The sequence below is a fragment of the Falco naumanni genome, chromosome 3 (assembly GCF_017639655.2).
Source record: "Falco naumanni isolate bFalNau1 chromosome 3, bFalNau1.pat, whole genome shotgun sequence".
NCBI lineage: Eukaryota > Metazoa > Chordata > Aves > Falconiformes > Falconidae > Falco > Falco naumanni.
In genome coordinates this window covers 7,259,201-7,282,570 of record NC_054056.1, presented here as the reverse complement: position 1 = coordinate 7,282,570, position 23,370 = coordinate 7,259,201, and the positions used below count along the sequence as shown (strand labels likewise).

The 23,370-nt window shown below is 48.8% G+C and overlaps 1 protein-coding gene across 2 annotated transcripts; it reads left to right on the top strand.

The window, feature by feature from the left end:
- Window positions 1–1,231: 1,231 nt before the first annotated feature.
- Window positions 1,232–23,365, top strand: YTHDF2 (YTH N6-methyladenosine RNA binding protein 2). 2 transcript variants are annotated; one of them, XM_040587167.1, is made up of 5 exons: window positions 1,232–1,524; window positions 1,784–1,808; window positions 2,203–2,282; window positions 6,533–8,113; window positions 12,517–22,418. In XM_040587167.1, exons 1-5 carry the CDS (start codon window positions 1,498–1,500, stop codon window positions 12,727–12,729), a joined length of 1,926 nt encoding a protein of 641 aa, XP_040443101.1. In that variant the 5' UTR covers window positions 1,232–1,497; the 3' UTR covers window positions 12,730–22,418. The 2 variants fall into 2 exon arrangements, with proteins under 2 accessions (XP_040443101.1, XP_040443100.1); XM_040587166.1 differs by lacking the exon at window positions 12,517–22,418 and adding an exon at window positions 22,427–23,365 and having other exon boundaries at window positions 1,235–1,524.
- Window positions 23,366–23,370: the final 5 nt, after the last annotated feature.

Below are 23,370 nucleotides of genomic sequence, written 5' to 3'. Positions count from 1 at the left end.
AAAAAAAAGAATCAACTCAAGCTTAAAACCACAACCTCCCCCTCGGCTGCTCCCTGTTGGGGTGTACAAAGCATGTTGTGCTGTTGCTTTCCGGGAGAGCCGGACTCCGGATTGGGGCAGCTTCTGTTTACACTGTGTGCTGGGGCTGCTCCGTGCTTGTCGCTACTTGTTCGGTGGGTTTATTTTTGTATTTTTTTTTCTTTCTTCCTATAACCTCTTAGCAGGATTAGAACCGGCACGTTGCTGAAATAACGTGCGCCCCGCCGTTTTCCCCCTCTTTCCCTCTTTTTGGTTTTTTTGGGGAGGGCTTTTTGGTTTTTTTGCTGGCCGGGGTCCCTTTGGGCCCTGCGGTGGGAAGACAGAAGGGGAGAAGCGTCGGGGACCTTTAGAGCTGCGGAGGTTTGGGGGGGCTGGGGGGGCTGCTTGGCTGGAAATATTAAGCAAAACAACAGCAAAGGAAACACACCTGGGGCGGGCGGGTGGGCAGGGGAAGGAAGATGTGTTTGGCTATTTTTTGCATTAAAAGGAAAACTCGAAGGACGCTTCAGTGGTTTATTTGCGGGTAGGTGCACGGCCGCGGCCCTGGCACTGCGAGTTGGGCAGGGGTCCCTCTGCCCGTGGCCCGGAGGGGGGGGCGCGGCTGCTGGGACCCCCAGCCTCGGCAGGGAAGCATTTTGCCGGCTTTGGGATGGAGGTGGGGGCCCGTGGCAAGTCGCCCCCCCCCGCCTCGTGCAGCCGTGGGAGCCAAATCCCCTGGAGTTGGGGTCAGGGATCCCCCTCCTGCCATGCTGGTGAGCCCCCCGCAGGCACCCCCTTGGCTGGGGGAGGTGGGGGTCCTCCGGGGCCCCCCTCCCCAGTCCGTGCTTACAGCAGGTCCCTCGGGCACAGGCTCGGCGTGGGCTGTGCAACCCCTTGCCCCCACTCCCATCCCCCCGAGTGGGGGCCGGGGCCTTGCCCTGGGGGTCCCCAGCGCTGCCGTGGGCCCTGGCCCCCCGCCCTGTGGCGCTGAGCAGGGGGAGGGGGGTGCGCAGACACGAGGGGGCAGGAGCAGCAGCCGGGCCTCGATTTGCCGTTTTTTGCCGGAGAAGCGCGGCGGGGCGGCGGGCGCGCCTGGCCCTTTAAGAGCGGCCCCGCACACACACGCCCGGCCGAGCGGCGGCGCCGATCCCGCCGGTCCTCCACCGGCCCGGCATGCACCGCGCTCCGCCCCCCCCTCCCCCCCCTCCCGCCATTGTGCCTGGGAGCGCGGGGCGCGCGCGCGGTGCCGCGTGACGCCCGGGGAGCGCGTGTGGGCGCGAGGCGGCGAGCCTGGGCCATAGACGCGGGCCGGAAGGAGAGGCGAGGGGGTGGCTAGAGCGTCGCCCCAGCCAGGCAGCCGCCGCGGGCGAGTCGGAGTCCGCCAGGCAGCCGCGCCGCGCCCGCGCCCGGACAAAGCCGCCGCCGCCCGCCGCCCCGCCCCGCCCCACCCCGCCCCGCCAGCAGCCCCGCCGCGGAGCCATGTCGGCCAGCAGCCTCCTGGAGCAGGTAGGAACCCCGCCGCCACCGCCCGGCCTTCCCCCTCGCCGCGCCGGGCCTGGTCCGCTAGGTGAGGCCGCGGCTCGGGGCCTAGTGGCGGGGGCGCGGGCCGGGCCGGGCGGCGGCGGCCTCCCCCCCGCCTCCCCGCCCGCAGGGCCGCGCCTCCATTGTGCTGCGGCGCGGCCGGGCCCCCAGCTCGCCGGGGGCCGCCTCGCCCCCCTGACTCACCGCTCTCCCTCTCTCTTTCCACGCCGCGCCGCCGCGCCAGAGACCCAAGGGCCAAGGCAACAAAGGTGAGAGCCTGGGGGCGGCGGGGGGGCCCGGGGGCGGCGGGGAGGCCCGCGGGAAGCTGCGCCTTTGGGGAGCGTGCCCGCGGGGGAGGCACGGGGAGGATCCCCCCCGCAGTCGGCGGGGCATGGCCTCGCCTCCCCGCGCCTTCCCGCAGCGGCGTGGCTGCCAGGAAAACAAACCCTGGGCTGGGACGCCCGTCGCCGTGTCCGGGGCTGCGGAAAGTTTGTGTTCACGGTGTTTGTGCAGCGGTGGAGTGGCTTTCCGCTACCCGCTGGGCTACGTGTGGTGTATTAGAACGAGGGGGAGCTAGTTATGAGGTTTGTCTCGTAAATAAGCTGGCAAAATGTTCGAGTTTATCGGCAGGGTTCTTTCTAACGTGCCGCATCTCTTCCTCAGTGCAAAACGGATCTGTGCATCAAAAGGATGGGTTAAACGATGATGACTTTGAGCCCTACTTGAGTCCCCAGGCTCGGCCGGTGAGTAGGCGTACCTGCTAACGGGTAGGAAGCACCAGGAGCCCGGTGGCTTCCTGCTGCTCTCTAGTGAAGGCAGCTGTGCATCCTTGTGTTTCCCCATCTCCACTGCTTGCGTTTTGGTGTTTGCCAGCTTCCTTGCTATTTTATACATGCTTTTTTTCCAGGCAGAAAACACTGAATGCTATTAGGTTGAGGTGGGGGGAGGTATAAAGGTTTTTAAAACTTCTCAAGGGTGTAAGGACTTCTAACAGTTGATGTTCAGCTCTTTTTGTCAATGTAAGTTACAGTTTCTGCTGTTTCATTTTTAGTGTTATGACCTTGTTTCCTTGCTGGTTTCTGGTTCTTCACACTGTACGAGGAGATGCACTACGTTGAGTGGTGAAATTGCCTCGCACAATGCAGTTACGCGCTGAGGGCTTTTGGAGGATACCGTCAGTGTTCTTCTCTCTCTACCGCGTGAACTGAAAATGTGTCTCATGGGGTTTTCTGTATTTTTCATCAAAAAGACCTACAGAACACACATGTGCTAAAGGCTGTTAAGACTTCTTGAGAGCTTCAGTTAGAAGTTGAGCTGGAGAGCTTGCGATCAGCTGCTGAAAGCCAGTCTTCCAGCTACTTTTCCTCTTAACTTTCTATTTACGATTAGCTCCACTGGTAGCTGTTTTTTGTTTGTTTTTCTTAATGAGCAGTAGGAGAGTGACACGTAACAGATGGAGTTCAGCTGATTAGGTGGTACAAGTTAGCATTCTAGATAAACATCTGTAGTGGCACTGGAGCAGTTAGTTCATTCTCAGCATCTCTTTCCTCTCCAGTTGTGATTAGTAAAAATAAGCTGTTCTGGTTTTCCCTATCTGTATTTTTTGATCGTTTTTACTAGTCAACTTATTATTTTTTTTCATAGAACGGTGATGCATGTTTTATTGGAACACAGGAACAGGTTTCTGTCTCAGTTTCTTGTTGAAAATCTTTGGGTGTTTTCCTACTTTGTGCTGAAGATTTGAGACTAGATATTCTTTAAGGTCCTGTCAGATGTTCATAATCTTCAGAATTCAGTCTGTCCATTAAGATAACTTGCTGCATCCAGCTCCCTAAAAAGTTACAAGCCTAAATTCCACCTGCATAGGGCAAGAGAGTGTGATTACTTTCTCAAGTCTTGAATAAAACTGGGTACTTTCCTCGTAGCTATCAACTAATGGTGAGTTTTTTCTATCCCAGAAATTAACATTGCCAAATTCCAGCTTCCTTGTGAATGTAGATGTATTTCCTGCAAAGTGTAGCTTTATTTAAATCTAAAGAGAACGAAGGTTGCTGTAATGTTAGAAGCAACATGATATTTTACCCTGTTTTGTGTGTTTGATGAAGAACTTCTGAATATTTAGTTTCTTTTTGCTTGTCATACTGGTAAAAATAGGTTTTAAAAATAAGGAAGTGATTGGAGCATGCCCCAGGAGGCAGAGCAGAGCTGTTGCTCTAGAAATTCAGCAGGAGTGAGGAGAGCAGAGCTGTTGCTCTAGAAATTCAGCAGGAGTGAGGTGAAACAGCCATGTTAACTCTGAATGGAACTTTAGGGCAACTTGTATCTCACTTTCTCACCATGTTGTGTCGCATGTCATCTCTCATCCGTGTTTTGACACTTGATATAATAGAAAACAAAACCCTGGGGTTCAGTCTGGAGAGGGCTGTGGTTCTGCTGAGCCAACCAGCCAGGCTCAAAACCACAAAGGTGTCGAAGCGTGCACCTTTTTTTTCTGAAGGTGGGAAAGGGAGTTACAGATATGGCTCTGAAAAGTAAATTAGATGAGTAACACCAGTGCTTTCTGAAATTTCTTTTTGAACTCTCCACACAAGCATGAGGTAACCATGTTGTAGAGTTTCATGGCTCTTCATTCAGGAGCTTGCTGTTTCAGGTGCAACTTTTAGTAGCTTGTCAGCCTAGTAAATTAGGTTACTGTGTATTTTAAAGCTCAGATACACAGTAAGTCATTCTTCAGCAGTTTAAAAACCAAGCTTAACAGCAACAGTAAGCTTAAACCCTGGTTCTAGTCTGAGGTGAAGAGGAATTGTGAATTTGAGGAAATAACTGTACAAAAATTCTTGGTCATTGCAGAGAATTAAAAGCTGGTGACATTTTATTTGCATGCTAATCAGTAACTGTGTCGGTTGTGCGAGTGCAGGGTAGAAGTGCGAGGTGGGGTGTTTGGTAGCAAATTGTAGTTCTAGACATTCAGGTAGGGAACAAGAGCAAGCCTGTTTTGAATCTGCTTTGAGCTGGCAGTGCTCAACTGTTGTTCAGCTCCTGTGCTCCCTTACTACGTGAGTGTGGGTGGTGAATACTTCACAGGTAAGAGTTTAATACAGGCTGCGTTAAAATGTCTCATGAAGTTAAACATATAATGGCATGTAAGAAAATATTTTGAGGGGACAAGGGGACAGGTTTTAATCTGAGAGTGATGTGTTCCATGTGCTTTGAGGGAGAAGCCTGCGGAGAGAAAACGTCTGCTCTGCCTGCTGGGCTCAGGTTTTAGGGGTGGGTCAGCATGTTTATGTTCAGGTAAAGGCAATTTCCAGGAGTCTACATTGTCACTCCTATAAATTAAGGCGATATCTTTTGAAGAGACTTTGCTGGTTCAAAATAATAATATTTTTTTTAAGTTCCTTCATTTGCCTTACAAATTAGTGTCAGTATTTGTGCCCTTGGAAGATTGAGCCCTGAAGACTGTTCGTTGGTGTGGGTTTAGCAGGTCTGAGTTCCTCAGTTAGCAAAACTGTATCCTGGGTAAGAGTTCTGTTACTAATTTGCTCTTGAGATCCCTTTGGGAAAACAGAGAGTGTCTCTGCGTTTTTGTGCATTCACACCATGAAATACCACAGAAAGCTTTTTGGTGTTTTATACAACAAAACAAACCTTGTCTCTGAAGACATTATGTTAAATAATTCCTATTAATTTTTGTAAAGTTGGGGCTGGATTAGCCCCAGACTGTTGCTCTCAGTGGAAGGTGGAGTGGCAAACCCAACTATTTCTGGAGGGTGCCAGAGCCATCTTTAGAGCCTCCGTAGATTTCAGTATGGCATGAAGTCCTTCGGGAGCTGCAGTTGGCACGTGAAAACATGATTCAACAAAACATTGTAGTAGAGCCTGCTGCAAGCCAAGCTTTTAAATGGGAACTGAACCTGACTTTCATCTCATCTGCATCGGGCTGACATGTAAGCGGCTGTGTAGCGTGAGGCTGTCTGCACACAGGTTCAAATTACTGGATGATAATGTCCATTAGTGTGGCTTTAACTGCTCCCCGGAGGGGACATTGGTTTGAATGAAAAATGACAGACTTTTTCATGTAAGCAAATCTTGGTGATGTCTGAGAGTTCCCTAATTGTAAAATGAGGCATTTGGTTTTGTAACCTAAAGGCTGCTTGGATGTTAAAAGGGAGACCAAGGCATGGAGTGGCTTTTTTTTTCTCCTCTCTGAATCTGAAGCCTGGTTCCTTGTGCAGCTGCTGTCACCATGCTATGAAAGGTTCCTATTGAAACCTTATTGATTACTCCCTGTTTTCAGGTATATTTTTTTAGTATGTGCCCGCAGCACTGGAGCAGTTTGTGTTTTGAGGAGTAGGCTTTAAATCCCTGTTTAATTGCAAGTTCTTGGAATATTATGAGCTCTGAAACTTTAAATTGTGGGGATAAAGCTGTTCTCATGGGTAATAAGTTTAAGGAAGGCAATTAGGAACACTCATGATTTTGGCAGTGTACTTCCACTGGGTCTTTTTTTCTCCATATTCCACTTCCCTCTGCATCCTTCACCCAAACTCTCCCTCAAGCAGCAGGATAAGGGTTGATGAGTACGTTATACAGACAAGAAAAGCCCTCGTTGGTAGTAGCTACGAAAAGATGATGATAATATTTGGATGCTAGATAAGATACTGTTTTCATAGCCTGAGCAGGAGCTCTAGGGCAATCTGCTGTCCGGTCCCACATCATGCATCACGATCACAATGCGTTCCCATCTCAGCATGGGAAGCTTGCGAAGTAAGCCTTTGTGTTTCACCGTTCTGGCAACGGAACAGTTTTTAGAGCACTCCTAACAAAGGCAGTATTTCAAGGCCAGGCCTGTTTATCTGCCCAGCCCTAAGGTAGGGAGGGGTGGGGCACGGGAAGTCTTAAGATGGCTTTTTATTCCTGGTCCCTTGAAATTTGTTCAACTCATTCTAACTATTCAGTGCTTATTTCTTGTTGTTTTTTTTTTTTTTTTCAGAATAATGCATACACTGCAATGTCCGATTCCTACCTACCAAACTACTACAGTCCCTCCATTGGATTCTCCTACTCCTTAGGCGAAGCTGCCTGGTCTACGGGGGGTGACCCACCCATGCCCTACCTAACCTCTTACGGACAGCTGAGCAACGGGGAGCCTCACTTTCTCCCAGACGCGATGTTTGGGCAGCCGGGGGCCCTTGGCAGCACTCCATTTCTTGGGCAGCACGGCTTTAACTTCTTTCCAAGTGGGATTGACTTTTCGGCTTGGGGGAATAACAGTTCTCAGGGACAATCCACTCAAAGCTCTGGCTATAGTAGCAATTACGCCTATGCCCCTAGCTCGCTGGGTGGAGCCATGATCGACGGGCAGTCTGCCTTTGCTAACGAGACGCTGAACAAAGCTCCTGGCATGAACACCATCGACCAAGGGATGGCAGCTCTGAAGCTGGGCAGCACAGATGTTGCGAGCAGCGTCCCAAAAGTCGTCGGTTCCGCTGTCGGTAGCGGATCCATTACCAGTAATATCGTGGCATCTAACAGTTTGCCTCCAGCTACTATCGCTCCTCCCAAGCCGACCTCCTGGGCTGACATTGCTAGCAAACCGGCTAAGCAGCAGCCCAAGCTGAAGACCAAGAATGGCATTGCAGGGTCAAGTCTTCCACCGCCTCCAATAAAACATAACATGGATATTGGAACTTGGGATAACAAAGGGCCGGTGGCAAAAGCCCCGTCACAAGCCTTAGTTCAGAATATTGGTCAGCAGCCAGCCCAGGGGTCCCCCCAGCCTGTGGGTCAGCAGATCAATAACAGCCCACCGGTGGCACAGGCTTCAAGCGGGCAGCAGCCCCAGCCGCTGCCGCCGCCGCAGCCAGCCCAGCTGCCTGTGCCGCAGCAGACGGCCCAGCCCACTCGCTGGGTTGCCCCCCGTAATCGCGGCAACGGGTTTGGTCAAAATGGAGTGGACGGTAATGGAGTGGGACAGTCTCAGGCCAGTTCTGGTTCTGTTCCTTCCGAGCCGCACCCAGTCTTGGAGAAGTTGAGATCCATCAACAACTACAACCCCAAGGATTTTGACTGGAACCCAAAACATGGCCGGGTTTTCATCATTAAGAGTTACTCTGAGGACGATATCCACCGTTCCATTAAATATAACATCTGGTGCAGTACAGAGCACGGCAACAAGAGACTGGATGCCGCCTATCGCTCCATGAATGGGAAGGGCCCTGTTTACTTACTGTTCAGTGTCAACGGTAGCGGTCACTTCTGCGGAGTAGCAGAAATGAAATCTGCTGTGGACTATAACACGTGTGCGGGTGTGTGGTCCCAGGACAAGTGGAAGGGACGTTTTGATGTCAGGTGGATTTTTGTGAAGGACGTTCCCAACAGCCAGCTGCGGCACATCCGCCTAGAGAACAACGAGAATAAACCAGTGACCAACTCCAGGGACACTCAGGAGGTGCCTCTGGAAAAGGCTAAGCAGGTGTTGAAAATCATTGCCACCTACAAGCACACCACCTCCATCTTTGATGACTTCTCACACTATGAGAAACGCCAAGAGGAGGAAGAAAATGTTAAAAAGGTAACTTGTTTGTCTGTCTTGGTAAAGTCCTGCGGGGCAGGAGATGGAAGAGGGCTGCCTTACGCTGTACTAAATCCGGGGTGTGAAGACATGGGCTTCTGAGCAAGCTTGGTGGGCATCAGTTGGCCTTTTGGCTAGCTGCGTGCTCACACATGGAACCCGCTACCCAAGTGGCAGCTCCTGTTTGGGGTGGAAATGCGTGCCAGCACCCTGGCAGAGCAGTGTGAGCAGGCTTGTCCAGGCCCTGCCTGCAGTCGACCGCCCTTCGGTTGCTCTAAATCTCAGCCTTCCCTGAGCGTGTGTTCTAAACGAAATTTATTTCTGTGCTGTTGTCAGCTCCTAGATCAGAATAGTTTAGAGGAGGAGAACAGTGGGGGGTTTGAAGGGCTGTTAGGAAACAGAGCTGGGTCTTTGAACGGCCGCCTAATCCACCCCCTACCCAAAGTGGGGTCAGCGTGACAGATGTTTCCCACCACTTGTAAAACCTCCAGGAACAGCAGTTCCTGTCCCTCCCCAGGCAATCTATTCCTACACTTAATTATCCTTCCTGTTAGAAGGCTTTGTCTAATGCCCAACCTAAATCTCCCTCACTGCAATTTAAGTCCATGAGTGCTTGTCCCCTCTCCGGTGGGCACGGAGCAGATCGTTCCGTTCCTCCTCACAATGAGCTTGGTTGTACGTGAATCTGGTGGGCTGCTTGCATGGGCGCTGCCCAGGAGCATGGCATGTGAGCCATGCTTGCCACCTGCCCGCAGCTGTGCTGGGTTGCTGCATGGCTCTGTCTGCTCAAAGCCTGCTGTCATCATTGATTCATTATGGGAGGATTGCTAATTGACAATTCTGCCCGAAATTCAGTGACCAGTGGGCCTCGAATCATACTTGGGTACAGCTGTGTTAGTCACCTGTGGCTGACCTTCCCCACAATAGGGGTCTTGCTGGGATTTTACGTAAACAGTAGTTACAAATTAGCATCAGCACAGCTTTCTAGTAGTTTGCCGATTTTCTGATGATCCCTTTAGCTTCGGCAATGGGGAATTTTCCACCCAAGGGTTGAAGAACAGAATTGGGAGCTGCAAGTGCTCACAATGACAGTGAATTTTTTTAATATCTTGTACTTGGAGCATTGTCTGTATAAATAGCATCACCCATACGCAAAGGTGGTCGCATTTTGCATCTGATACTGTACCACTTAGAGCGCTTGAAGAAAATCTGTAAGGGAGGAATACATTGCAAGGTGTGGAGGTGTAAACTTGATTTTTGTGAAAGCCTGAATATTTTGCGTGACTTCACATCCTAAAATTGTTCCATTTGGTATCCAGCTGTACTGAAGTGGGGATTTCTCTTTTACTAACTGAGGTTTTGAATGTAATCAGAAACCTGGTCTGTGCAGGACATCTTCGGAAGTGTGCAGGACTTTGCGTATGCCTCGGATCTGACTTGAAGGAGGAACAGTTTGCACTGTGAGAGGGGCAGACCTTGGCACAGTGGGAGGAGGCAAGGGAGCGGGGGAATGTTGCTGCTGGGCGAGGGATGGATGGAGGATGTGGAGAGGTAATACTGGCTAAATACAAGCAGACAGCAAGCAGAAGGAAGAGCAACAGAGCGGGGAAACGCTGAGGGAAAAGTGGACAAACTGATAGTCTCTTCTGCAGGAAAGCTGCTGTGTTTGCGAGTTGTTTGTATGTCAGAAGACCAGTACAATACTAAAAATGGCTTAGCAGTTTTCTTAAAACTGTAAACTGTCTCTATTCATCTTTCCAATTGCATTTTGAGGTCTCCTCTCCTTCTTTCTTCAGTTTCTCTTGAGAGACGTGCTAGTGCTTGAGGGTCAGAAGCAGAAATGGTAGCTGATAGATGCCAAGTGCGCCAGCATCTCCTTTCTAAATGATGTTTGAGTTGATTTGGTGTGGCAATCCAGCGCAGAAGTGGTTGATTAGGAAAACTTGTTCTTTGAAAGGGAACTTAGTCATATCTCTCTGGAATTCATAGTCAAGGAGGGAGTCTTGTAGATACAAAACAGTTGGTGTTTGCTTTTTACCATTTACTCACTCTATTGCATGCTCAGGGCCCCTGCCCTGTAACATCCGGCACGGAGGAAGTGACTTGGTCTTACAGCAACAGTTTGACCTCCTCAATTGCTCCCTGACGCAGCCTTGAAGATGGTTGAGGTTTCTCTTAACTGCTTTTTCATGGTTTCATTGAGAAGCAGTTGGTTTTGCTCAAGGAGGGTTTTGTGTTTGGGTTGGTTTTTTTCCTGGAGTGAATGCTGATGGTTACCCTGGCACTGTGGGTGGGGAAAAAAAGCCCAGGCCATGCTATGTCTGCCTTGAAGCGTCAGGTAATCACCTGGATTAAAAAATATATCAGAAAACAGAGCTGAGGCGCTGGAAAGTTAAAATGCTGCTGTGGTGCAGCACCCTGCCTGCGGTCTGTCAAGCTGCTTTTGTGTTGGGGAAATCCCATTGCTACCAGCTCTTTGTCTCTGCTACCAGTCTTTGGATGGCAACAATATGTTAATGTTCTGCATTCCTGTTCCTTCAAGCTTAAATGTCTCAAGGTTTGGCTTGTTTTGAACTTTTAGCAAGCTGCAATTGTTTCACTTGGCTTCAACTTGCCTAAACCTTTGTCTGATTTGCAGTTTGATTCCTGCTCGCTACCCGAGCAGATGGACAAGCTCTTGTGAAAGTCTGGAAACTCTTGAATAATCTTTTATACTTCTCACTGTTAGAGTCACTTCTTCAGAATTCCCTAAAATAGTTCCAGGAAATCATATGAAAAATGCTGTGCTTGGTATTTGTGCTGTTCTCGTTGGCCGGCGAAGGAAGGTAGACAAGTCAGTGTTGAAAACACTTGAAATCATGCTCTTATTTGTCCTTTTCTGTTGCCTGTGCCCATCTTGTCCTCAGAGGCTAATCTCCATTTCTCTCAAGTGGCTTGCTTTGCTCTACTAATCCAGCTTTTTAAAAGGTTGGGATATTCTCCTGACCCAAAATGATGAAGCTGACTCCAGTGTGATCCTACCTGGAGTAGCTGAGGACTTCCTGAAACCTGTAACAGCTGCTTTTATGGTAGAGCATGTCACCAACTTCTGTCCTGTAAGAGCTGTTTTATCTTTGGGGGGAAAAAAAAAAAACAACCAACCCAAAACAAGAACAACCACCACCTCTAGCCCATAGCAGTACACTTGTATTTCTAGGAATCTTGCAGACCTCAGTGTAAAGATCCTAGATTGTGATCTGCTTGCATGCAGAAGGTTAACAGCATGTGTTTTGTGGGAAGGCAATGAATGTATAAACTCTTCAGAGAAGTTTATCATTGTTCTTTCTCCTGTTGCCTTGCCCAGGGTTGGGTACTTGGCTACTTGCAGGTTGCAGGGAGTTTAGGAAGGCTATCCCATGAAAACCAGTCCTGTCCTGTCCCTTCCAGGACCAGAGTGCTCAGTTGTCAAGTTTGCAGTTGGTAGGAGACACTTCGAGCAGGGACCTCGGTGCCAGTTGAGTCAGGATGAGCTGTGCAGGATGGGGTGGGTTTTTGTGGTTTTTTTTTTTTCATGCTGAGGTATATACCAGCCCTGAAACAGAAAGGTGTGATTCGTCATACTGGAGCTATTATTTCCAGAAATGTGCTGCTTTGTCTCAGGTGACACCATCTGGTGGTTAAAGGAGTATTAATAGTGGCAAGTGTCCCTGCCCCCCCTTAGAAGATATGATTTAAGGGGCAAAACTAAGTGGTGTTACATGAGCCTGTTTGAAACTGGCAGACTGTTTCACAGTTGCTGTAAAAAAGGAATGCTTGCTGATGCATTTTGTAAAGCTCTTTATTTCTTCCTAATTTGTAACTTCCGAGGGGAGGAGAGAACTTATTTCCTGTAGGGTGAGCTAGCACTTCTTTCTCCCACTGTTACAGTCATCCTGGCTAGTGCTGCATTTGCTTTGGCTTTACCGTATGCAGCAGGCCAGTGGTGCTGACTACAAGATTCGATTCCTGGATACTGCACATCCAGGCGAAGCCAGCTTACCTGTGGCACCAAGGGAACACTGCTTGACCTCGTACAGTTCCTCTCAGCCCGTGGTCCCGAGGCTATTTGCTCTTTTCTGCTCCACATCCTGGCCCTAGAGAAGTGAATCGACTGACTCACCAGGACAGAACTTCCTTGCCGCAGATACCCTCTGCTGTTCAGCAGTGCACATGGTTTCTCTCAGTTTGTTTCCAGGACTTTTAAATCCTGTACATCTGTATCCATGCTCATATATTTGCTCAGTAATAGAGGAAATGGAAACCATACTGCTTATTCTAGTAGGGACTGGCTGTTTGACGTAAGGAGTGCTTTGTGCTTAGATATTTTTAAGCCAGCACTACAAAGCCCTTAACAGCATTCTCGTGTATTTTTGGTTGCGTTCTAGCTTTGTTTAAAGGCAGGAGAAAACTGGAGGGGAAGGCTTTTAGATCTGGCTGGTGCTCTAATCTGTGTTTTCCTCTGTAAGGCAGGGGGCTTTGTTTCCTCATCCCTAAAACAGGAGCAGCTGGGAGCCATTTCACTGCAACTGAAGTGGAAGTTGAGTGGTGGAAGGGCAAGCCTGTTGCACTTGCCTCAGAGCCCTGCCTCTCGCTGTTAACACCTTGTTAGCAGTCTTTAAAATAATATTTTAATGTGACATTTTGTTAATATTATAAAACAGTAAAATACAACGTTTAAAGTTGACTTGCTGAAGTTGGTTCGAGGACCTGTTGAGATGCACTGTTCAAAATCATTTTTTTGAGGACTGGTGATGGGATTTGAAGCTGTTCTTCTCTAGTCACTGAGCCAGACAGACACGGTGAGGAGGTTTTGCACCTCGTACAGGTATGGCCTTAGGCAGAGGGAGCTTATTTCATGGCCTGTTCTAGGGAGCTGGTTCCCAACTCACTTGTTGGCACTTAGTGTGAGCAAAGCTCTGTGCTCCCTTCCATCCAGGTTATCTTCACGTTGGCTGGGTGATTTCAGCTCTAAGTTGCAGAATACTCCAAACTGATCGTTCTTATAAATATGTTAATTGCATTCATTATGAACATACTAATGACTTCAAATGAATATCTTAAATTTAAAAAAAAAAAACAACACAACTGTACTTCCTTCAGCAGCCAAGTTGAAACTGCATGTGTGTGGCAGATTCCCTAGAAACGAGGTGGAGGGTTTGGTGCGTGAGAATGGAGTGTGTAAGATGTCAGCAGCAATGGCTGCTTCCCCCCATCCCCCCCCACCAAGCGTTCCGGCTAACTCGCCAGCACTGAGGTTCATAGCTATGACCCAGGCGTTGTGGTTCGAGTTATTTTATTAACAGCTACTTCTCCGGGAAAAAGTAGTTTTCCTTAGAAGATAAGTATTTGCCAGCAGTTCTGTTCAGTGAAAGCACCAGGGCTGGTCCTGCGCAGTTCCCTGGGTTTTCTGTCTGGTGCAGAAGTTCAGTGGGTCACAGGACGTTGCCGAAAGCTGATTAGGATCCCGAGAAGACTGTTGAAGTGCATTGATACGTGAGCTTGTATATACGCAATACATCAAGAACAGCTTCATGCACAGTGTTACTCACTTGTTCTTAATGAAAATGCAATTCTGCAAGGGTTTGTTGTCTGAAAGAAGTGGCTTTCTTTCCTGTCTCCTTTGAAGTGTTGTGTGACAGGTATTTGTTGGGAAGCTTCTTGTTCTATTCTGTGCAATTCTTTTTGCCACAATTACTAGAGTCCTCTTGTTTTCTTGGATGCTCTTGTTTGTACCTGGTAGTGATTGTACTATCTTATGCTTTTGAGTTAATAAACCAGTTCCTTAATGGTGCAAAATGCTGGATGCTTGCCAAGCTAGAACAGTGCCACCCTGCTTTTACTGTAGCAAAGTTACCCAGGGAAGTCTCCGTTAACAAGGATTGTCATTATCCAGGCTGATTACTGGGAAAGAGAGTTGATTGGAGCTCCTTCCAGTGACTAGCGCCCAGTGTGAGGCTTTTTAATTGGTGTATCAGTCATGTCATATTGCGTTTGGGCAGTTAATAATGAAGTGCTTCGATTTTTGTAAACTGTTCTTCAGCAAGGACTCGGAAATGAAGACTGTGTTTCTGGTTCCATATCATTAGAACTTTTTTATTAAAAGGATGATGCTGAGCTTTTTTTTTTGTGGTTAACTGCAGAGCTATTTCTTGTAATGTAATACCAGTTTAGAAGACTTAGATAAAATCTACCTAAAAACCCTTGTATTTTGTTTCTAATCTTTAGGGGAAAAGAAACCACACTACTTAAGTTTCCTTCCCTGTGTGTATCTGTACACACAGGGAAGGCTCTGTTTTCTCAGCCCTGTTGTTTGTAGTGTGATGCCATCTCCTCTAAAATGACTTCAGAGAATTTCTCATCATCGCTTGCAAACTCTTAAGAAATCTTAAAGTCCTGCTTATCAACCTTCTGGCTGGTGCAAGCCAGCCTGATTTGGGGTTCAGCTGATTAGAGTGCCATGTTCTTGATATATTAAAGGAAGAAACAAAAAAAAAAAAGTTGAAATATGAAGCTGTGTTCCAGTGAATACTGCTTTGTGTTCCCTTTCAAGTGGCAATAAAATGAGGGTGTACACAAATGGCTATAGGGAGTTCATGAATTCAGCTCTTCATGGTTGACAGAAGTAGGCAAATGGATCTCCTCTTATCCTTTTATAATACGGAATACTGTGATGTGTTTCTCTTGTAGCATGAAGTATTTCTTCTGCGTTATTTGGGATGGAGGTAGTATTTTAGCCTCAAACACAAGAACAGCTGCAGTGGGTCAGACCTTAAGTCTGTGTAGTGTCATGTTGCATCTCTTGTGGCTGCAAGGTCTGCAGGACTCAATAGAGACCCTGCTTAAGCATCTTTGCTCTTTTTCCAGGTAGAAAGCTCCATGTGCGGCTAACAGTAACATGGTCAAGCACAAATGTCTGAAAGGGCAGTACAAGCACATATTTATCCATCTCTGAAGGTTTTCCTTACACTTCACAATTTGTGGCTCAAGAATATCTTTGACCCAGAGGATGTATCTTTAGTAGCTCATGATTTCCCTTGTTGTCCACAGGAATTTGATGCCTTTCTTGAGCATGCTCAGGATCCTGTGGCAGCAGGATCTTCAGCTTAATTACATCATGTAGGGAAACACATCTTTTTGGTTTGCTTTGTCTGCCTCGTGATACTCCCTAGTTTTTGCACTGGAAGGGGTGGTGAGCAGTTGATTTCAATGTCCTCTCTGTGTCTGCTCTGCTTTTACAGTTGTCTCTCTTCCAGGCTTGAGAGCTAGAGCACCGTGGCTGTGCAGATGGAAGCCCTTCTGCCCTTTGCTCATCCCTGTTGTTCTCCTCTAACCCTTGTCGGGTGTTCTGCGTGCCCACAGGGATGGAGAGGAGCGGAGCTGCATGCTACTGGGGGTAGAGGTGCTGCTTGGGTTTGTATAAAGGCATAGTGACGTGTTTGGCTCCAAGTGATGTTTACTTTTCTTGATGGTGGATGTTTTCCATGTTTCACGTGGATGCGGGGGAAAAAAGCAGGGATTTGGTATGTGACTTTGAGGGTGGTTGGAGGGATGTTTTCCTGGAGTTAAAGACCGTAACCCTGGCCTCGTGTTCCCGATGGTTAATGGTCATTTCAGAGCCTGTCATCTTGGGGTCGGATGGAGATTTTTCCCACATGTCATTTGATTTATCTAAACCAGGTAGACCAAATTCACTGTAATGTTCAGCTGCTTTTTGTCACAAAGTCCTCCACTTCTTCAGTTGGCCGCTGTTTTTATTACTCTGCATAGCTTAGTATCATCAGTAAACTTCGTCAGTTTATTATTCACTCCTCTATCTAGATCTCATATGAATATATGGAACCATGAATTCTAGTGAAGCTCCACAGGTGTTCTCCACGCAAGATCATGCAGCTCTTGCGTGGCGTGACAGAGGGTGGTGCAGAGGCTTTATTAACTCTACAGCAGTGACGATTTTGAAACATCAGAGTGGAAGTCCTTCCTTTTTCTAGAGTCACGTGGCAGTCATTTTCTGGTGCTAATACTTATTGTGTGAGCTGTGATTTAAGGTAACCAAAGTAATGAAATGCATTTCATGTGAGCCTAAATGAGAAAGAACGGTGGTCTGTTTTTAAAAAAACTAAAAAGCACTTTACTGTATCTGGTTTAGGTAAAGACTCTGATGTGAAGCTCAGAGTGAGCCTCTGGTAAATGCTGTCGGTATTTCAGTGCTATTTGATTAAACTTTCACATTAACTATTCCTGTTACTTTTGTCCATGCTATTAACGTTCTTTCCCACTTTGTGAGGATTTTGGTGCAGGCAGACAGGTCAGTGCCCTGCCCTGCAGTGGGAGATTGAGGTGCCCCAATGGGCAAGCGTTGGCAGACTGCAAAAAGAAAGATGGCAAGCTTCTCATCCCTTGTAGTGACAGGGAAGAATAAAGACTCCCTGGTTTAAGACAAGGAGAATTTTCTGCCTTTGTAATGACTTGAAAAGGCTTGTGGTGGTGTTATTTTGCTTCTGCTCCAAAGCCAGCAAGTTGTCCTCGCATGGAGTGCCACTGGGAGTCCTTCCCAGCTGCTCTGTGTTGCTCTTTGCTCTAAATATTCATCTATGTTCTCAGCTTTTACGCCACTCTTGTTTCCTGCACAAGTTTTGCCCTGTGGGACAAGGCTCCCTATGGGAGGGTAATTATAAATGTTTATGGAAATTGGGCTGCTTTACTCCTGCAATCAAATGTGATGTTTAAGCAAGAAGAGGTACGTTCTTTGCAATTGGTTGCATCAGTTTTAAAGGTGCCTTGCAAGGTGCTAGGGAACAGTGGCATGCCTGGTGGTATCTGACAGCTGGGACCACCTTGCTTGTATAAAACCCACTGCAGGGGGAAAGTCCTGGCACTCTTCGGGTCCTCCTAGCCCCAAGCTAGGTGCTCTGACAGGGTAACTCAGTGTCTGACATAAAGTACGTGGCTGCTGTGGCATTTACGTTCCCTGGTGTTAAGGTATATCGTGGCTTACACCTGCACCTGAGGAATTGCCTCTTGCCGTTCTGTATTTATTTTCCATGAATTCATATCCTGTCTAAACAGTGAGGTGACGAGCATGTAGCAGCCCCGTGGTGTACTCGAGTTTGGAGAGGGAGCCAGAACTTCCTACCTGCCCAGCCATGCACACTCAGTGTGGTGGTAGGGGACACTCTGGTGCTTCCCACTGCCTTCTGCATTTTTGGGGACAAAGCCTGAATTGCAGGGGCTGACCAGGCACAGTTGCATCCCTGCTTGGCTCACACTTTCGCAGTGATGTGAGTTTACCCGTTTTGGGATTCCATGGGTATTTGAGTTTGCTCCGTTAGATTTTGATCTGTAAAACAAGAGTTACTTTTATTTGCCTATCTCCTGTCTTCGTTCTTGGTGGTGAGCTCTGTTATGTGAGTGGGGAGTAGGTGAAGATGTCTGACTATAACCAGATCATTATTTGATTTTTATCCCCTTTCCGAGATGAAACAGACTAGGATGTAGCTTTTATCTGTAACTCTGGCTTTCTGATGCTGACAACAGGAAAACCTCATATTTGGTTTGTAAATCATCTAGGACTTGAGGCTGTTTGTGGAGCAGAAGAGCATTATAAAGTGATGCATAGTCCATCGTTTGTGCATGCCATGAGCTGATTCTGCTGGGAGGGCAGCGCTGGGCACATTTGAGGCAGCCGGCTGCTGTAACTCCTGGGTTCTAAGGCATGTCAGAAGTTTGCCTCGGAGACAGAAACACATGGAAATCCAGCAGTGTGCTTTGCTAGGATCACATCCAGTGTGCGACAGGTGGTGGTGTGAGGAGGAGGGTGGTTCAAGCAGCAAAACGCCACGTTGTTGCAGCAAACGTCGTGAGCTGTCGAACGAGGTGTCTGGTGAGAGTTGCGTGTGCGTGTCTCAAGGCTGGTATTTGATTGTGGGGTATCTCAGCCCTTTGGGGAATGATGCTGATAGCATAGACCACGCTCCAAGGAAGTGATCTCCTGCAGTTCCTTTGTGGCCAGGTACTGGGCAAGTGATACTTTTTGCTTGTAAGACTTTCTCAGTTTGAGGCTGAGATGGCTTCCTGGCCTGCCTGATGTCTGCAGGCAGCTACACCGTGCTCCAGGTCAGCTGGGTCCAAATAAACCACAGTCGGTACACTGCCCAGCTGGGAGCCATGCTCTCGGTTGTTCTCAAGGCCCTCCCTTTCGGTTTAGTCTTCTATTTCCCTATCTGTAGTGTGGCAATAATATCCTTACCTTTGCCAGAGCAGTATTGAGGTTGAATGTTGGTTGTTAATCAGGGTAAGAGCTCTGAACAAATGTGCAGCGTTACCGCCTATTGCCATCATTTCACGGCATAAACTCTTGAGCCTTTTGTTGTTGGCTCCCCACAGTGTGAAAGATGATGTTATCTAGTCATCAGCCGTCTCCACCAGCTTGTTCAGTCGCTATTATCAGGACCTGGCTTGTGATATTGCTGCATCCCCCCTCCGGGGACAGCGGTGATGTGACTGAAGTGGTTTAAAGCGGGATGATTGCAGAGGGCTCCTGCTTGGAAATGTTTGCCTTGTGTGAGCTTGGTGCCTCTGAACACCACCAGCCCAGAAGCACGCTGGCCGTGATGTGTGGGTGTCAGCGCTCGATTGAGCCACGGCCTGCATCTTCCCAGCCACTGGTGTGTCACTCTGCACTTCAGTCATTTCAGTGCTGTGGTGCTCCTGCCCCTCTGGTTGCTGAGGGGTTTGGTAGGTGGGAGATGAGTCTGAGCTGGTGTCTTTTCCTGCTGCTCCCACGTGGCTCAATAAGACATGGCCCAGGTCTAATGAAAGTGCAGCTGAAGAGAATAAAACACATTCTGATGGAATATCTCTGCCCCGACATGTAGTCCCCGGGGTGAGGGCGTGCAGATACTGCTCTGCCTTCCCCTGGGCTGTCCCTTAGCTGGGTGGGCTGTCTGTTACACCATCCCATGGCCTGTGATTTCAGAAGAGGATGAGCCAGGAAGGACAAACGTTTGTAACACTGCAGACCTTTGCTATGTGTTCTGGTAGATCTGTTTGCTTCTTTGCTATGATTTGGGTGATCACTTGTTACTCCGTAACACCCCAAGGACCAAGATGTGTTCATGTGCTGCAGTTGGGCTGGTGGATGGGACAGTGTAAAAATCCTGGCTACCCCCTTTTCCAGGAGGAGACTGCAAGCGAGTGGGTGTGAATCTCCCAGAGAAAAGCAATGTTGAAATGAGCAGAGAGCCGTTCCTTCCCTGGCAGCAGTGCCCTTGGCAGCACCTGCTTGACCAGGCGGAGCTCTTGGCTGGCTAGCTCGGCACCTCCCGGAGCGGAGGCTTGGGCTCCTCACGGAGAGCAGGGCAGGACAGCTCGAGGTAGGTATGAAGTCAGCCCCTCGAGAGCCCGTGGCAGGTGTGGTTAGATGTCAGGCTGCCGTTTTCTGTGGCGTGCTCCTTAGGGTACTGTTGGCAGTGCTGCTGGAGGGTAGCAGTACTTCTGCACCAGTATTTCCAGGTTGAATAGCAGGAGGTTTTAAACAGTAGGCTGGGTTGAGAAGAACCAGGCTATAATCTAATCTGAAGATGTTCGCTTTGGTCCCCTCTCTAGCTTGGGAACATGGGGATATCTGCTCTAGCCTCTTCTGAAGGTGTGGCGCCTTCTGTTCTGGCACATTGGGATTTTGGGGTGGGGGTGTCACTTTTGCACCAAGGCTCGGTCCTGTTTCCTGCTCCGTGTTAACCATACACTGATGTCGGGAGCAGCTTCGCCTTCACAGCAGGGAGGAGTGACTAATCGTTGGCCCATCTGGTCAGCTAATGGGGTGACACTCTCAGCAGGACCCTCAGCCTCTGTCTGCAGCCAGCCCAGGACACTGGCCCCGGCCGCTGATGGAGAGGGGAGCGATTGAACCTGGCAGCCGGCTTATCCCGTGTCTGCATTGGGGAAGACGGAGGCATTAGCTCAGGCAGTTGTGGCTCCTTCCTGAAGGAATGCGTCACGTTGCCATCTGTCCTTGTTGAACGTAAAGTGCTGGCTGCTGAGCCAGGCAGCAGAGAAGGAATAGGGCTTGGCACCTTCCTTCTGATTTGTGCCTTTCCCTGCAGCGCTTGTTTTACTTGGTGTTCAAGACTGGCTTTGCTTTCTACCATGGTAGTTTTATTTCACTGTTGTGCAATGGTGGTTTTTTAGCAATGGGCTCGGGCTGACTTGGTGGAGAAGAGGAGAATTTCGTTGACTTACGTGGGGCAAATATTCTTGAGGAGAACGTGTGCCTTGATCTAATCCCTCTGCCCAGAAGGCCGTCTGCGCGGTGTCGCGTGGGGCTTGCTTTGCCATCCGGCTCTTTGCCATCTCATCCGGCAGAGGAGTTGGAGCTGGAGTCTCCGTGGGCCATGGCCTGCATGTGGCTGAGGGGCTGCCACAGCCTGGGGTGTTGTTTTGGGCTGGATGCAAGGCCTTCTTTTTGGGGAAGGTTCCTAAGAATGGGTGGCTATAAGTGCTGTTAGCCTGGGATCGAAGCTTCTCGGAGACGTCCTGGATTTAGCAGTGGTGGCAGAAGACTTATTTCTTGGAGCAACCCGCATGCTTCTGGCAGAGGCTGCCTGCTCCCCCCACCGGGAAGGTGCCCCTGATCACCAGGTTAAGGAGGGGCAGGGGGAAGCAGGCAGGCAGCGCTGCAGCTGCCCTGAATTTGGGGGACACAACCCTGGGCAGAGCAGCAGACTCACAGGGAAGCATCCAGAGCTGAAACAGCCGGGTGTCAGTTTCAGAGCCCTAACAGTGTCCCTTCTCTCTGAGTGACGTATGTTAACACAAGGGAAAAGCCACCTTGTCCTGCTCTGCCAGCAGGCATCTGCTGCAGGTGTTGCTCTGCTCTGGAGGCAGGATGGACCTCCTGAGACTGGCTTAGGTGGGGATTAACTCATTCTGCCTCTGAGCATGGGAGCTGGAGCCAAAATGCCTTGGGTGCTCTTCGTGCAAGAGACTTCAGACACTCACCTGTGCTCGGAGAAGATGCAGTTAAGAGACAGGGAGGAGCATCAGCCCAGAGCCCTTTAGCTGTTGACAGGTTTTATTTTTGAGCTGGTATATGATCTGGAGATGGTGCTTTGAATGTGGGCTGGACAGCATCTCTTAACCCTTTGGGGTAGCCTAGACCCTCCTCCTTGCAAAGTTTCTCTGTTAAACCCAATCAAAGCCCAGAAGAGGCTGGCCTGTGGTACGTGGCACAGGAGAGGGTAAGTCCTTGATGCCTGGGTATATTTTGCGCTGTGCTGCCTGTTCAGCTTGGTGTAACTGTTTGCCTGGATGGCGCATTCCGTCGGTGCTGGAAGAGAGATGTGGATGAATGCCAAGGGGCTGGTAGCAGCAGTCAGCGGGAAATCCCTGTGAACCTGTTGGTTTTCTTGTGAGACGCCATTGGTAGGTTTCAGAGTTATGGGTGAGGTGTTCTGCTGGGAGCTGTGGGCTACGTCAGTCCCTGCAGACAGGCAGATGTCCCTGGGTTTGAGCTCCAGTCTGCTTTGATACCCGCATGGGAGTTCAGGTGAGGCCACGAGGTCTGTGCAACACCCGCAGCGCCTGGGGAGCTGGGCTGCCCTGCTCCGGCAGCAGCTGGGTGCAGGCAGAGCTGTGCCGCACGCCCTGGCATTCATTCCTTGCTTCCTCTTTCTTCTCCCTAAAGCAGCGCTGCCTGATCCCGCAGCACTGCCAGGCCCTGCTCCCAAAGCTGCCCAAGCCTTCCCCGGCCCAGAACTCTGCTTTGCGACGGCCGAGGTACCTTGTGGGTGCAGAGGGTCTGTGCCATGGGGTGGGGAGCTTTGCCTCCCGCACTCCCAGCACCCACTGACTGCAGCTGCAAACTCCAGTAGTGACAGACTGACTTTTTTTTTTTTTTTTCTCACCAATTCTTCCTTGGTTGGTGTGGTTTGGTTTCTTTTGTTCTCCCGTTCCTCTTTATGCTGTTAAACCTCCTGCCTGGAGCAGCCTGGTGATGTCTGTCTTGGGGAGAGTCCAGAACTCTGCTGAAGGATGCTGCCGTGAGGAAGAAGAGCAGAGCTGTGGTACGAACAGCCCTTAGAAAGCAGAAGCACAATGAGCTGGTAGACCTTGGCAGTGTAAATACATCACATTAGCCCATGCGGCTGCAATAGCTCCTTTGCAAAGGAAAAGACTCTTTTCTCAGACTCTGCTCACGTGGGACAGGCCCCCGTCGCAGATCCGCCTGTTGAAATGCTGATGTGTGACAGCGATGAATAAGATTGCTCTCTGCTAACAACATCTTTTTTTCTTTCGCAGGAACGCCAAGGCCGTGTCAAGTAAAAGGCTATTCCTCCCACAGAGACTGCAGCAGAGATTGCATCCCAATTATCTTTCAGAGAGAGAAAGAGCAAGCAAAAATATTCTGGAGAGAATTAGGACTTTTTTCTTAATTTCATTGACTTCAAAAAGACTCTTACAAACTTGCAGTTTAAAAAAAAAAGTATTGGAATTTCACAAGACATAGGACATAAAAAAAACAAAAACAACAAAAAAAATCCCTTCTAGGTAGAGTATAGGTAAAAACTGTCCCCTTTCTTTTGGCTTTGGTTGTGATTTCAGAGCATACGCTTTGTTTTTTGTCTTTTTACTATGGTTTTTTTCGGATTTTAAAGTCCGTATGCCTTTTTTTTTCTCCTCTAATTTTTAAACCCCGCTGCTTCCCTTCCTTCCACCCCCTCGCGCCTCCTTCCCCTGGTTTTGACATTTGCACTTGGAACACCGAGTTGTAACATCCACCATGGAAAGTGGAGTAACTTTTTTTTTTTTTTTTAATTTCCCCCTCCTGGCCTAGAAGAGGAGGAATTCTACAAGGAAATGGGGTTTTGGCCTAAGAAGAATTGAACAGAAATTGTCCACGAGGTTGTGTCTTAAAGGTGGTTCATTTTTCTCTGACCCTTTGTTACTCAAAAGTCAAGTACTAGGAGTCCTAAGAAATGTTCTGTTCTTGTGCATTATACGGATTTACAGATTAAGTCTGGGTTAATTTGATTTCTGAAAGCTGAGAACAGCAGTAAAAAGCCTGTTTTGTTTACAGCAAAATGAATTTTGGACAAAAAAAAAAAAGAAGAAATATTGTAAAATGTGTAGTGACTATGTTTCTTCAGTTTCTTGTTAAGCCAATGAGGAATGGGCGTTGCCTTTCTTTTCACCATTAATCACTTCTCAATAATAAACGTGAGATCCTGTTGAGCATCACTGTT